Raw genomic sequence first — 12212 nt, 5'->3', positions numbered from 1 at the left:
GCAATCGTGCAATTTGCAATCGATTGTGTATAAAAATCTTTCACTTTTTCACTCGATTGTGGCAATTCTGCAATCGATTGAAAAAGGGAAAGATTTTTCTACACAATCGATTGCAGATTGCACGATCGCTGCAATCAATTGCTGATGTATGGGGGCCTTAAGTCTCATGTCTGATGATTAAGTCTGCGGAGTGCTGCCCGCTTTGGAAGGATTTGTCTATGAAGCCTGCACGGTAGTTTGGGCTCCTGGGATAGTTGCACCCCGGCTGTTGGAGTTTTATTATGGAGTGCCGATTAGCAAAATTGTGTATATATAATTATATATATAATGCTGAATATATATTTTTAACTGTATTAAACTCACAAGAGATGCAGTTATTCTGTGGCCTCATTTCATACTTAGCAGATGTTAGCACCTCTTGGGAGACACACGCTGCAGATGTGTAGGCCGTCTCGAGGCTTGCCCTTACAAAGCCCATTGACAGTGTGTGCTGGAGCATGTTAGGAGGGAGCTGTTATTGGAAGTGTGAGAGGGGGGAGTGCGGTGTTACTGCAGCCTCCCACACTCAGGGCTGTGATTTGTGAGGGGAACATGATGAAACCAGGCCCTGGACAGATTAAATGAGCCTGTCAGCTCAGCCAGGTGGGATCACTTGTGGCTGATAGACTGGCCCCACAGAGCTATCACAGCAGACTCCTTGGGACTAAAGGAAAAAACATCAGATCTCAGAGGGGTTGCTGCACTATGTCTCTGTGCAGCGGTATATGGTTATATCAGGTAGGGCAGGATTTGTTGTCTTCGTTTTAAACGAGATACTTTTCTTACATGAGGTCTTGCTTGTGACACCGCTTCATCCTTGCACATGTAATGTCTTCTATAGTAATAATGGTAATGATCTGTAACTTCCGCAGGTAGTATCTTCTGTCACGTTTATCTTTGGAGTACAAATTTGTTTTGGATTTACTGCGAATCGTTTGAAAAGATCGGATTCTGAATGGGATGAAGGTGTTGCCTCAGGTAAGTGCATTGCTTCAGTGTCTGTAGTCTTCTATTAATTGGGTATCAATAACTTTTTTTTTTTTTTTTTAATCATACTAGGGGGCAAATGTATCAAAGCTTGATGTGAGATATAGATCACCAACCAATCAGCTTCTAACTTACATTTTGCAGGCTGTGTTTAAGAGATGATAGTTTGGAGCTGATTGGTTGGTGATATATACCTCACAATTTTATCTCACGTCAAGCTTTGATACATATGCCCTTAGATGAACAATCTAGATCTTTTATATAGTATACTGTACATATACATTGTGTCCTAGGTATGAAAAGCTATTGACTTTTCTACAGGCACATCATGCATTTTAGTGTAAACTATGTTTTTACTATTCTTTTGTTTCATATATATATATATATATATATATATATATATATATATATATATATATATAATTATATTTTTATATATATATATATATATATATATATATATATGTGTGTGTATTATAACCAAAACCTGATTTGGTTTTATTTATGTTTTGTGTGGTACAGTCAGTTAGGTCATTCGTGCACACGTAATCTTTAAGCAGGGTGATCACTTCTGTCCTTTTACTTTAATGCATGAGATAATATCCATGTTATTGCCTCACCGTTTGGTTCCTGATCTGTCGCTCTGTTAGTAACGTGAAGCGCTGCCTAGTAAATGTATACAGTGTGAGTTGAAAATGGGACAATTAGCATGTGAATTATCTCGAACAGAAGGGGGCTGGTGTCCCTTATACTCCTCAAAGAGAACGTTTAATGCCAAATGAATATCTGTATAAGATGTTGCATGTCATCCGATGCACTCAGCAATATATGTTCTGTTGTGCTGAATTACTTGTAAGTGTCTCGTCAATATAGGGGTGTCTGGATGTAATTGTCATGCTGTTAGTGGGGAGACAGAGAAAAGCAGAGGTTCTGCGGGAACTGGCTGCAGATAGTCAGTCAGGAAATGAAAGGTCAAAGGAAAACTGCTGCAGTTTTATTTTGTTCCTTAAGCTGCAAATAATATTTAAACGTATCTGTCTGGGCTAATGGGAACAAGGCGGATTTCTGCAGTCCCTACACTTCTAACCTGCGGATCAGCTACGGGTATGCTACGCTGCCCACATGGTCTGTGTATGAACTCTGCTTGCACTACAGATGTGTCCACCTATTGCTCCAATTGCCCTGGACTTTTTGTCCATGGACTTTTTCTCAAAATCGGCGTCTTATTCACACCGCTAATGCGACAAAAGTATGATGCAAAGGTACACCGATTACTGGCGCTGCATTTCATGAAGCTGGTGTGTGAAACTCCAGTCACTATTGGGTAATAAAAAAACCCAAACAAACGATGGTGGGCCGATAAGAGCCATCTGCTCTTCGCCTCCCACCACGTAACCTTGTGCTTACTCTGCGACGTTCTACCAATTACTTTTCAACCAAAGTAATAATATAGTCTACCTGATATACTGTGAGAGACTTTGTATGTGAATACGTTTAGGAAAAATGACGAATTGCTATCCCTGGTGGGCAGTCTGTCGCGCCAAGCATCTTATGCCATATTGCGCAAAAGCACTAGGTGAATGAAGGCACATCTGTACTTGAAAGAAGACTACTGCACTTATGCTTTCACGACTTGAAGCTACGCATGCATGGGATGTAATCGCTACAGAAACGTTATTCTGCTCTGCGTTTAATTCATTCCCAGTGACCTCATCACTTGCTGAGTGTTTTCCTAATACGGTGCTTATAATATAACACAACTGGCTTTGTACTGTGCAGCAGGATTTCATTGCAGACCCATTCATTAGAAGAAGGATCTGCAGCTTTCTAAGATGAGCAGTCCGTGCTGTGTATAAAGCAGGGTTCTATTCATTATCGCCGCTTAATTGGCTGCGCTGTGTACAAGACCTGCAGTGTGACCACACAACGGTTACAACCAGTTTATGGAATAGTTTCTGCCGGTTGGAAAATTAAAGCAACCAGCCCTGGATGTGTTCTGCTGATTCACAGTCCTGGGGCTACTGCAGGGACAAACACTTTCTTCTAAACCTAAAACCAGCTCCTATATAAAAAACAAAAACAAAAAACATTTTTTTTTTAAAATGATAGCGACACATAAAACTTCTTTTAAACACACCTTTTATACACGTATCTGTATGGATAACCTAGGAATAAACAGTTTGCATAAAATAAAACTACTTGCAAAACTGAGGAGGGAGTTTAGATATGCCCATATGCAAGCCTGAACCTAAATGTGATATACTGTTGGTCATACTCCTGTGTTTTTGAGTAGAATTTTTATTCCTTGGTATTCTCAAGACGCTATCCCATAAACAAAATGAGTTTTATTAGAGCGCAGTTGACTGTGGCGGCTATAATAAGGGGCATATTTACTAAGGTGAGAGTGTTTAGAAGTGGAGATGTTGCCCATAGCAACCTTTCAGATTCTACTTAACATTTAAGTAGCACCTTCTAGAAGATAATAGCTAGAATCTGATTGGTTGCTATGGGTAACACAAAAATTACATCTTTTCGGAATAGATACTGATTGAGTGGAGGAATGATGAATTCCTCCGGTAATTAGGGTAGAACTCCATCAAAATTTTTAGTAATGATGAATAGACCCCATAGCCTTTCCCAATGGTCACACTGGGGCAGGCTTGCCTAGCCTCCCGATTTGGTCGGGAGCCACGCCTGGCCCCTCGGAAAGGCAGGCAAGCCTCCCGGCTGCTGCGCCCGCCCCCCCCGGAAAGGCAGGCAAGCCTCCCGGCTACCGCCTGCCCCCCCCCCCGACTACCTACTAGAAACCTCCGCAGCGGGGGGCTTGATGATCCGATTCGCGGCTCTGCCCCATGCTTTGTGAGGAGGGGGCGGGGCAATGATGCGACTGTGCAGCCCCGCCCCCAATACGGACCCATTGCCCGGCCACGCCCCCCGCTGTATACAGGCATTCCGCTCCCGGAAGGAGGGAGCTGAATGTCGGCAAGTAATCACTGGTTGGGGGGGGGGGGGTCATGTATCAAGCAGGGAAAAGCGTGGAGAAGTTGCCCATGGCAACCAATTAGCTTTGAAGTAGCATTTATGATGTGTAGTCTGTAAAATAATACCTAGGAGCTGATTGGTTGCTTTGGGTAACTTCTCCCCACTTTTCGTTGCTTGATACATAAACTGATTCTGGTATTAAAGAGTGCCTGTCACTTACCAATTTACACACTGCCTAGTGCACTATATTAGCTTATGTATAAAAACCTTGGGAGAGCGCAAAGGAAACAAATTGTGACCTGTGCGGAGACTGTATAGACGCCTGTCCTTATTCTGCTTTGTATCTGTTATTGGGAAGCCTTTATTCTCCTTCCCAGTGCTGCAGGAATTCACGTTGTCTGCAGAACGCCGTTACCATGGCACTGAGGCCTAGTCAGTGACATAGATTCCCTGTTATAACTCTCCCAAACTATTGGTGCTCACTTCCTTCCTACCTATAAACTCGCACAGAACTCGCGTATCCTTCATACGGATGAAGCCCTGTATTAAAAACCTGAGACGCTTTGCACTCGCAGCTTTTCTATGGACAGAAGTTTTAAAGCTGGCGCTGCCTACGAAGAACATATTCCTTTTTATAAACCCTTCTGTAAAGACTGTGTGGGCTCGATTCAGAGCCGCTCGCTAGATGCGTACGCTCGCACCCAGCGTATGCAAATTCAGCACGCCCACTATGTCCTGGCATGCGATCGCTTTGTGTATGTAGATGCCCACTTGCGCACGTCATCTCCAGGAAGTGTATACAACCATCAGTACATCGGGTGCCATCAGGAGCGAACGCAGCGCTTGAGGTTGACCATACCCTACCGCAAGCACTGCGATCATGTCAGTGTGAAATACAACCAGGAGACGTGTACTATGACGCTGCCTGTTAATTATGCACGCCTCTGAAACTGCGTTAAGATGCTCGGGCACGCCTACGTTCGCACCTCCACTCCCCCGTTTCTAGTGGCCTGCCCCTGTCACCACCCACAAACTGCTTCTCCTGTCACTCCCTCTGCTGGGCTGTCTATGCGCAGCGAGCGTCCGCTTCCCGATATCTCGCACTGGTTCCCGCACGCGCCCTTTGATGCATGCACAGAATGCGAACATCGGCCAGTTACGAGCGAACACTTCTTAGCGACAGGGTCTGAATCAGGTCCTGTGTTCTGTCACAGCAGCTGCCTCGGACACCAGCTGAAGTTAGGATTGCTAGGTGAACATATTTATATGTTGTACTAATATCTCCTTATATATAGCCTATAAACTGTCCCATCCTCCATAAATGCACTCTCCATGCCCTCCGAGTACTCTAAGTTCTCATCCTGCTTAGGCTGCAAGCTTCACCCTCCACTGTGATCATTACTGTTGTAATGGAGGCCTCTCATGAATTGTATTTATAGTAAAAGAATTAGGAGGAGATGTACTAAGCCTTGGGAGAGGGAGAGATAAAGCACCAACCAATCGGCTCCTAACATGTTACAGGCTGTGTTTGAAAAATGACAGGAGCTGATTGGTTGGTAAAACATGCCAATGTCAATTACTGTAGTATACCATAATACAGCAAAATAAACTAAATGTAACCCCCTTGGGACAAGGCGTAATGCTTGAGAGCCTGAAAGAATAAACTGTTTACATCAGCAATAACCTACATTCTGTTGCCAGGATTTTGTTTAACGTTCCCTGTGCCTAGCGCTCTTCAGCCCCAAAAGTTCTCTCTGCTGTTCTGCCGTAATGCACTAAAGTGTTACCTTAAGTTCACACAGATTACTGAGGTGAAGGGAAAATGAACATACTATGGGGTGTATTCATGAAAGCCTGGAGAGAGAGACAGAGTGCAAACCAATCTGCTCCTGTCACTTTACACGCTGTGTTTGAAAAATGACAGGAGCTGATTGGTTGGTAGTTTCTTTCGCAATTTTATTTCTCTCCAATCTTTCATAAATAAATACCCATAATAATTGTTATTATTGCTAGCAATGATTTTATTTTGCACAGTGATTTACAGAGAATATGCAATCGTTCCTGTCTGTGTTCCTGCTACATAGAGCTTACAATCGATATGACTGGAATCCAACCCAAGACTGTGTTGGTGTTGTGATAATTAGGGCTGAATGAAGTCTTCGGGGGCCCCAGGACATTTAAGACAGGGGGGCCCTCTCCCTCTTGTCAGCACCCACCTGGTTGTGCCCGCTGTGTATGTGTCTCCTCCCCCTGATCATTCATGAGGCAGCAGCGCAGGGGTACTTGCCAAGCAGGGAGTGGGGGCGGGGCTTTGTGGGTCTAGTCAGGGTGCGGAGCTACGCTCCGTGTCCGGGCATTTAAAAAGAACACAAAAAAACATTTTGTTACTCTGTGCTATCGATGGCCATCTGTGCCATTCGATGGCGGAGAACAATTGCATGTATGCCATCGATGGCAAAACAATCGACTGTTAACCATTGATGATTGCTAACCATCAATGGACATCCTTACTGCAGGCATGGACCTCCCCTGCTGTACTGCCTAAGGGCCTGATTCAGAGCTGATCGCTATTAGCGCTCGCTCGTTCAGAAAAAGGGGGTGGCTATTCAAATGAACCGTTCGCTCCTTGCGGTCTGTTGCTGCCTCCATGTCTGAACGAGCGAACAAAACATGCGCTCGTTTTTTTGAAAAATATGCCCCCTGGCCGCTCGCATCATACGTCATGTCCGCTATTTATTAGATTAATCGAGTACATCGAACAGCGTATGAACTGCTCGCTATTCTTGTGGTTGGTTTTTCCTACCGCAATCTTGCGAGCAGTTTTGGCTAAAAGACACCCAACTGACGTGGTCGATGACGCTGTTTTGTTAATTATGCACACCCATAAAACGCCCGCTTTGACCTTTAAGCACGCCTGCGTTCTGATCTCCACTCCCCGTTTTCAAGCACCTTCCCCTGTTACCACCCACATACGCCTCCTCCTGTCACTCAAAATAGCAGGCATTTGCTATATTGCGAACAAACGATTTCTGGCCGCACTGACTGGTTCGCGCATGCGTATTACAATCCGTACACATGCCCAGTTGTGCAAACATCGCTCGGAACGAACGAGCAGCCGCTAAGTGTCTGTGCAATGGCAGCACAGCATCTGAAACACACTGTACTCTCCTTATTATTTCATTTATAATAGTCAGGCACAATGAATTTGTGCAACGTGTAATGTAATTGTACATCCTTATCATGAATGCGGTATATGATGCATTCTGTTCTACGTCTCCCATCCACATCCAGCATTTGTAATGCAGACGGGATGTAGTGATATTAACTAAGGGGGTCATTCAGACCCACTCGCGAGCGGCAGTACGCTCGCAAGTGGGTCGATGTTCCCCACTGCGCATGCGCACGACGGAGGGAGCTCCGTCGTGCGCATGCGCGAGATCCAGCGAGCGACTGGCTTTCCATCGCTCGGGGTCTCGCACCAAAGGGGGCGTGCTGTCGATGTTGATTGACAGCACGCCCCCTTTAGTGGGCTTGCCGGGGGCGTGCCTGCCAGATGGAGGCGTTCCCATGGGAACGCCTACTGTCTGAAGCCGGCCCCACTGACATCACTAGTGATGTCAGTGGGAGTGATTTTGGCTCTGATAGAGCCAAAATCACTCCTGGCCTTGCGGCTGGAAAACCCGACCGCAGGGTTTCCCTCGCAAGTCCGATGGTCGCGCTGGTCAAGACCATCACGACCATCTTTTTGCACGCTCGTATATGCTGTGGGTGGTGACCCACAGCTATACGAGCGTCCAGGAGGTCGCTCCATTTTAATGGAGGAGGGCCCTGATTCAGAGCGAGCGCTCTAGTCAGAGCGTCCGGCTCTGAATCAGGGCCTAAGTTCACAAAGCGAAAATAAATATTTGTTTTCTGCTTGGATTTGGCCATAATCTCTTCCTTACATTATTACTTTGCTTCCAGGTACAGACTGGGCCAGCTTAATGTGCGCAGCTGCGGGGCTGTGCTTTTGTTAGTGGAGGCTAGCAGGGAGGGATCCAAAAAAGAAGGCAGAATGTCCATAGGCTAGCGAAGATGGCGTCGGCTACCATGGCCAATTATTTAAACGTGGGCTTGGTAAAGCTCACAGTATAGCAGCCACTATAGAAACCTCTGAGATCCGCTTTTACGATCCAATACGAGGGACCGCAGCCGATATCTCCTCTGGCCCCCTCCGTAGATGTGTTCTCCAGATGCTTGATATTTGCTGAGGTGATATTTCTATTTACATTTTTGTTGTGTGTACCCACAATTCCTTGCTGTAAAATTTTGACTAGTCATCATGTTTAGTAAAATTTTCCCATGAACTAAGAATATATATATATATATATTTCTTGCATAGGCTGCCGAAGAGGGATTCAAGATCCTGCTCCGGTTATAATACCTTCAAGGCCAAGCTTTTCATAGAGTAGGAAATTTACCATTTTCCCAGTCTCCATAAAAAGTGGAGACCGCTTTTGTGACTGATGGACTGCCACAGATATTCCATACTAAAAACCCCATATAGTCAAATAATGCAGCTCGTTTGTAAATATTGACCACAGAAGTAATAAATAGGCCCCTATATAAGGCTGGGGTTGCAGTTCAGAATTTTTTTATTTTTGAAACAAAACAAGTGGTACGGTTTATTTAGCAGTGTACATACAGCCTGTAAATGCATAAATCCACCTCATTACCCTAGGGTTATTATTACATGTTGTTATTATTACCCTAATTTCTGCTGAGTTAAACCGAAAGCTGCTGCCAGGGGCGGGCAAACGTTGCTAAAAAGCGAGGGCTGTAAAACGGTATAAAACTTGTTTTTGTTGAGTGTGCCTTTTAATGGTTACGTTGGTTATTTACTCAGAATGTTTCATGTCCTTTTATAAATTAGATAATTGTCCGCAGCAGACATAGAGCTTGTTTTAATAGTCGGAGGTTAAGCAAATGTTCCATACCTTGAAGGTTTGAGGTTGACTATTCCAGTCATAAACATTACTGACAATGATTCCCCCCAGGAGAGCTGAGGAGGTTGGTTTCAGTGCCAGAAAAATCAAAGGCCGACTTATGGTAACTGTTTTGAGTCTTAATGTATTAAAAAAAACTTGACCTACGTGGGTGTGAGATACTGGAATAGACTCTCAGGATTAATTCTGCTAAAGTATCATTTATTATATCTCAAAGTTATGGAACAACTCACATTATATCTGCTTAGCAAACGGTAATTGAATGATGAATTTGCGCAATTTTTGTCAAGTTCAAAGTGAATATCTAGCAAAGTTGCCAGAAACTTGCATGGACCCAAATTACCGTTACCTATGCGGGGTGATGCAATTGTCTGATGCTATGCGTAATGTCCATTGCAACATAACCAGTCTAAAACGGGCACCCAAACTACGCCCCGCTGGCCAAAATGCATCCCGCCACCTGCTGCAATCTGGCCCCTGTGCCCTGAGTGACACTCTGAACAATGGAAGAGAGTCATTGTAGCCAAGGTTTGTGCACACCTCCACCTGTTCTCTGCGGAGAGACTACTGTCAGGCCTCTTCCAACACTCCTCTCCAATTTCCACCATCTGCAGCTATTTGAGATGAAGGGGGGGGGGATATATCATAGCTTGGAGGGAGATAAAGTGCTACCCAATCAGCTTTTACAGTAACTGCCACTTTACAGGCTGATGTGTGAAAAAGTGACAGTTAGGGATATATTTACTAAAGTGAGAGTTTTTAGAAGTGGAGATGTTGCCCATAGCAACCAATCAGATTATAGCTAGTATCTTCTATAAGATGCTATATAAATGTTAAGTAGAATATGGTTGCTATGGGCAGCATTTCCGCTTTTAAAAACCCGCACTTTAGTAAGTATACCCCATAGAAGCTGATTGGCGGATGGCCACAGAATTACCGCAGCTATAATCAGTGCTGCGCATGCGCCGCTTTTGTGAACGTAATGGTGCATGCTCCGCACTGATTACAGCTGCGGTAAGTTAGAGCAGACAGCAGGGGCGTTTCTAGAGAGGAGGGGGCCCATGTGCAGTCTCCGACACTGGCCCCCTCCTCTCCGCCCGACAGCGCACTGAGCTGTGCGCGGCCAGCGCCGGAGTTGTAGACTCTGGGCACTAGAGTGTGCCCAGAGTCTATAGTGTATGCACAGGTCACCAGGAAAATGGCCACCGCTGCCATTTTCCAGTAGTTTAACAGCGCCGGACGCCCACGCCGATGTAGGACTCCGGAGAGGTAAGTATTATTATGGGTGCAGGGTGTGCGGTGTGGGGCCCGTGTTCCCTGCACACCCTGCACCCATTATAGATACGCCCCTGGCAGGCAGGGAAAAGTATCTATTTCCCGAAAAGCTGTCATCACAAAAATGATAGATACTTATGGAGAGGAGGAATGATGAATTGCTTTGGTAATTAGGTAGAACTCCCAGGTCTGGCAACAGAAATAATAGGGCCCGTTACACTGATATCTTTGGGGGCCCCCCCTCGACTCCCTCCTCCACAACACCCACACATCCTTCCTGCATCTATATCTATCAATGGATGCAGTCTACATGTGTGTGTGTGTGTGTGTGTGTATATATATATATATATATATATATATATATATATATATATATATATATATATATATATATATTATTATTAAAACAAAACCCTCCACTTATGCACATATTGAGCTGGAGGCTGGAGCTATACGTAAAATTAAGAAAAGGGGCGCTCACTCTCATATGCCAATATCAATCTTGTATAAACACCCTGTCATGGATGTCACACTTACCCCCACAGCAGCTGGGTTAACTTTTGTGGGGGGGCGGGTGTCTATACCATTCACTTGCCAGGTGTGACCGCAGGGCGGGGACGGTCAATTTACTATTGCTGCGGACCCGTGGCAGTTGCCGTTTGTGCCCCTGAGCCCTCTGAACCTAGGAGCCCCTCAGGACCTTGGGGCTCGGTACAGGTGTACCCCTTGTACCCCCCTGTCGCCGAGCCTGAGAACTCCATGCGAGTCCTAAACCTAATTACCACCATCGAGTTTTTATTTATGATGAATAGGCCCCTCTATCTCTCTCCAATGTTTGATAAATCTCTACCTGAATTTTGACTCAACCTATGGGCTTCTATTCGCAAAGTGCTGTAAGAGGGATCCAATACTGGCGTTATTTATGCCGACACACATGCAGTGATTGGCGGGATGCATCGCAAAGTACCAACCAATCAGCTACTAACTGTCACTTTACAGGCTGTGTTTGAAAAAGTTAGGAGCTGATTGGTTGGCACATGGAGGAATTCAATTGTCGGTGAAGGGTGCGAATTGCAATTGCCGTGGTGTTTAATGTTTGCAGCGGCAGTCCGTCTCTCACCCTGCGCCTGTACAGCCGAATGCCCTATAGGGTAGCGAACACTTTTGTGCGAGATCCCGCTGCTGTAAAGTGTGGCTGCTGTAAAAGCACGGAGCTTGCCGAGCAGATTCGCCCTTCTCTCTCTCTGTCTTTCATTCTTGTAGACAGCTTGTGGCTCTTCTATGTACAGCATCCAACCGTATTCCGCAATCATGTTGTCTTTCCACCTACCCTGGTATCTGTGTTCCGTCTCCTTGATATCTTGATGAAATCTTTCCCCTTGTTCACTTACAGCACCAAGAGTCTAAGGGTCCTATTAATCATTAGATAATTACCTCTAGTGATAATTCTGTTTTAAACTCACTGCAAGTTTAAAAAATATATTTTGGAGGCATTCATCAAGCCTCACTAACAAAAGTATCACTTCCGAAAAGCTGCTCTTTTTGCAGAGTCAGCCTTTCAGAGAAGTTATAATCGTCACCCGCAGCCGAGGTATTTACAAGGATTTCCTCACACTGCGCCGGCCTCACCCCTCTATTCCCCCATTCCTTTTACCCCAGACACCACCATAACCCCCCTCTCCCCCCCCCCCCCCCCTGCCGCTAGCAGCAGCCGGGACTGCTGGGAGCTGAGACTGTGGTCCAGCACGACCCCCCCTCCCCCCTCACCGTGGCTGCCGATGTCTGTCTGATTCGGCTCCCCCTTCAAAGTGGCCGCAAGTGTCTGATCCGGGTTTCCCACGTGGTCGCCGGGGTTCCAATCCCAACCCTCAGCCGCCGGTGTCCAATCTGGCCTTCCCCCCCCCCTCCCCCCAGCCGGTGTCCGATCTGGTGCCCACCCCTCCC

The 12212-nt window shown here is 45.7% G+C and overlaps 1 protein-coding gene across 6 annotated transcripts in view; it reads left to right on the top strand.

Annotated features, from left to right (window-relative positions):
* Nucleotides 1-530: 530 nt before the first annotated feature.
* ENPP2 (ectonucleotide pyrophosphatase/phosphodiesterase 2) overlaps nucleotides 531-12212 on the top strand; it is a 101306-nt gene continuing 89624 nt past the window's right edge. For 2 of the 6 annotated variants that reach the window (XM_088450198.1, XM_088450197.1), the window contains exons 1-2: nucleotides 537-777; nucleotides 912-1017. In XM_088450198.1, the coding sequence (XP_088306324.1) occupies nucleotides 745-777; nucleotides 912-1017 (139 nt within the window). In that variant the 5' untranslated portion in view covers nucleotides 537-744. Of the gene's footprint in view, nucleotides 778-911; nucleotides 1018-12212 lie in introns of all 6 variants that reach the window. The other 4 variants (XM_088450196.1, XM_088450200.1, XM_088450201.1 and 1 more) reach the window with 4 other exon arrangements.

The sequence above is a fragment of the Taudactylus pleione genome, unplaced genomic scaffold, assembly GCF_031769625.1.
Source record: "Taudactylus pleione unplaced genomic scaffold, aTauple2 ptg000510l, whole genome shotgun sequence".
NCBI classification, from domain to species: Eukaryota; Metazoa; Chordata; class Amphibia; order Anura; family Myobatrachidae; genus Taudactylus; species Taudactylus pleione.
Note: the sequence above shows the minus strand (reverse complement) of the source record. Positions and strands in the feature narration are given on the sequence as shown.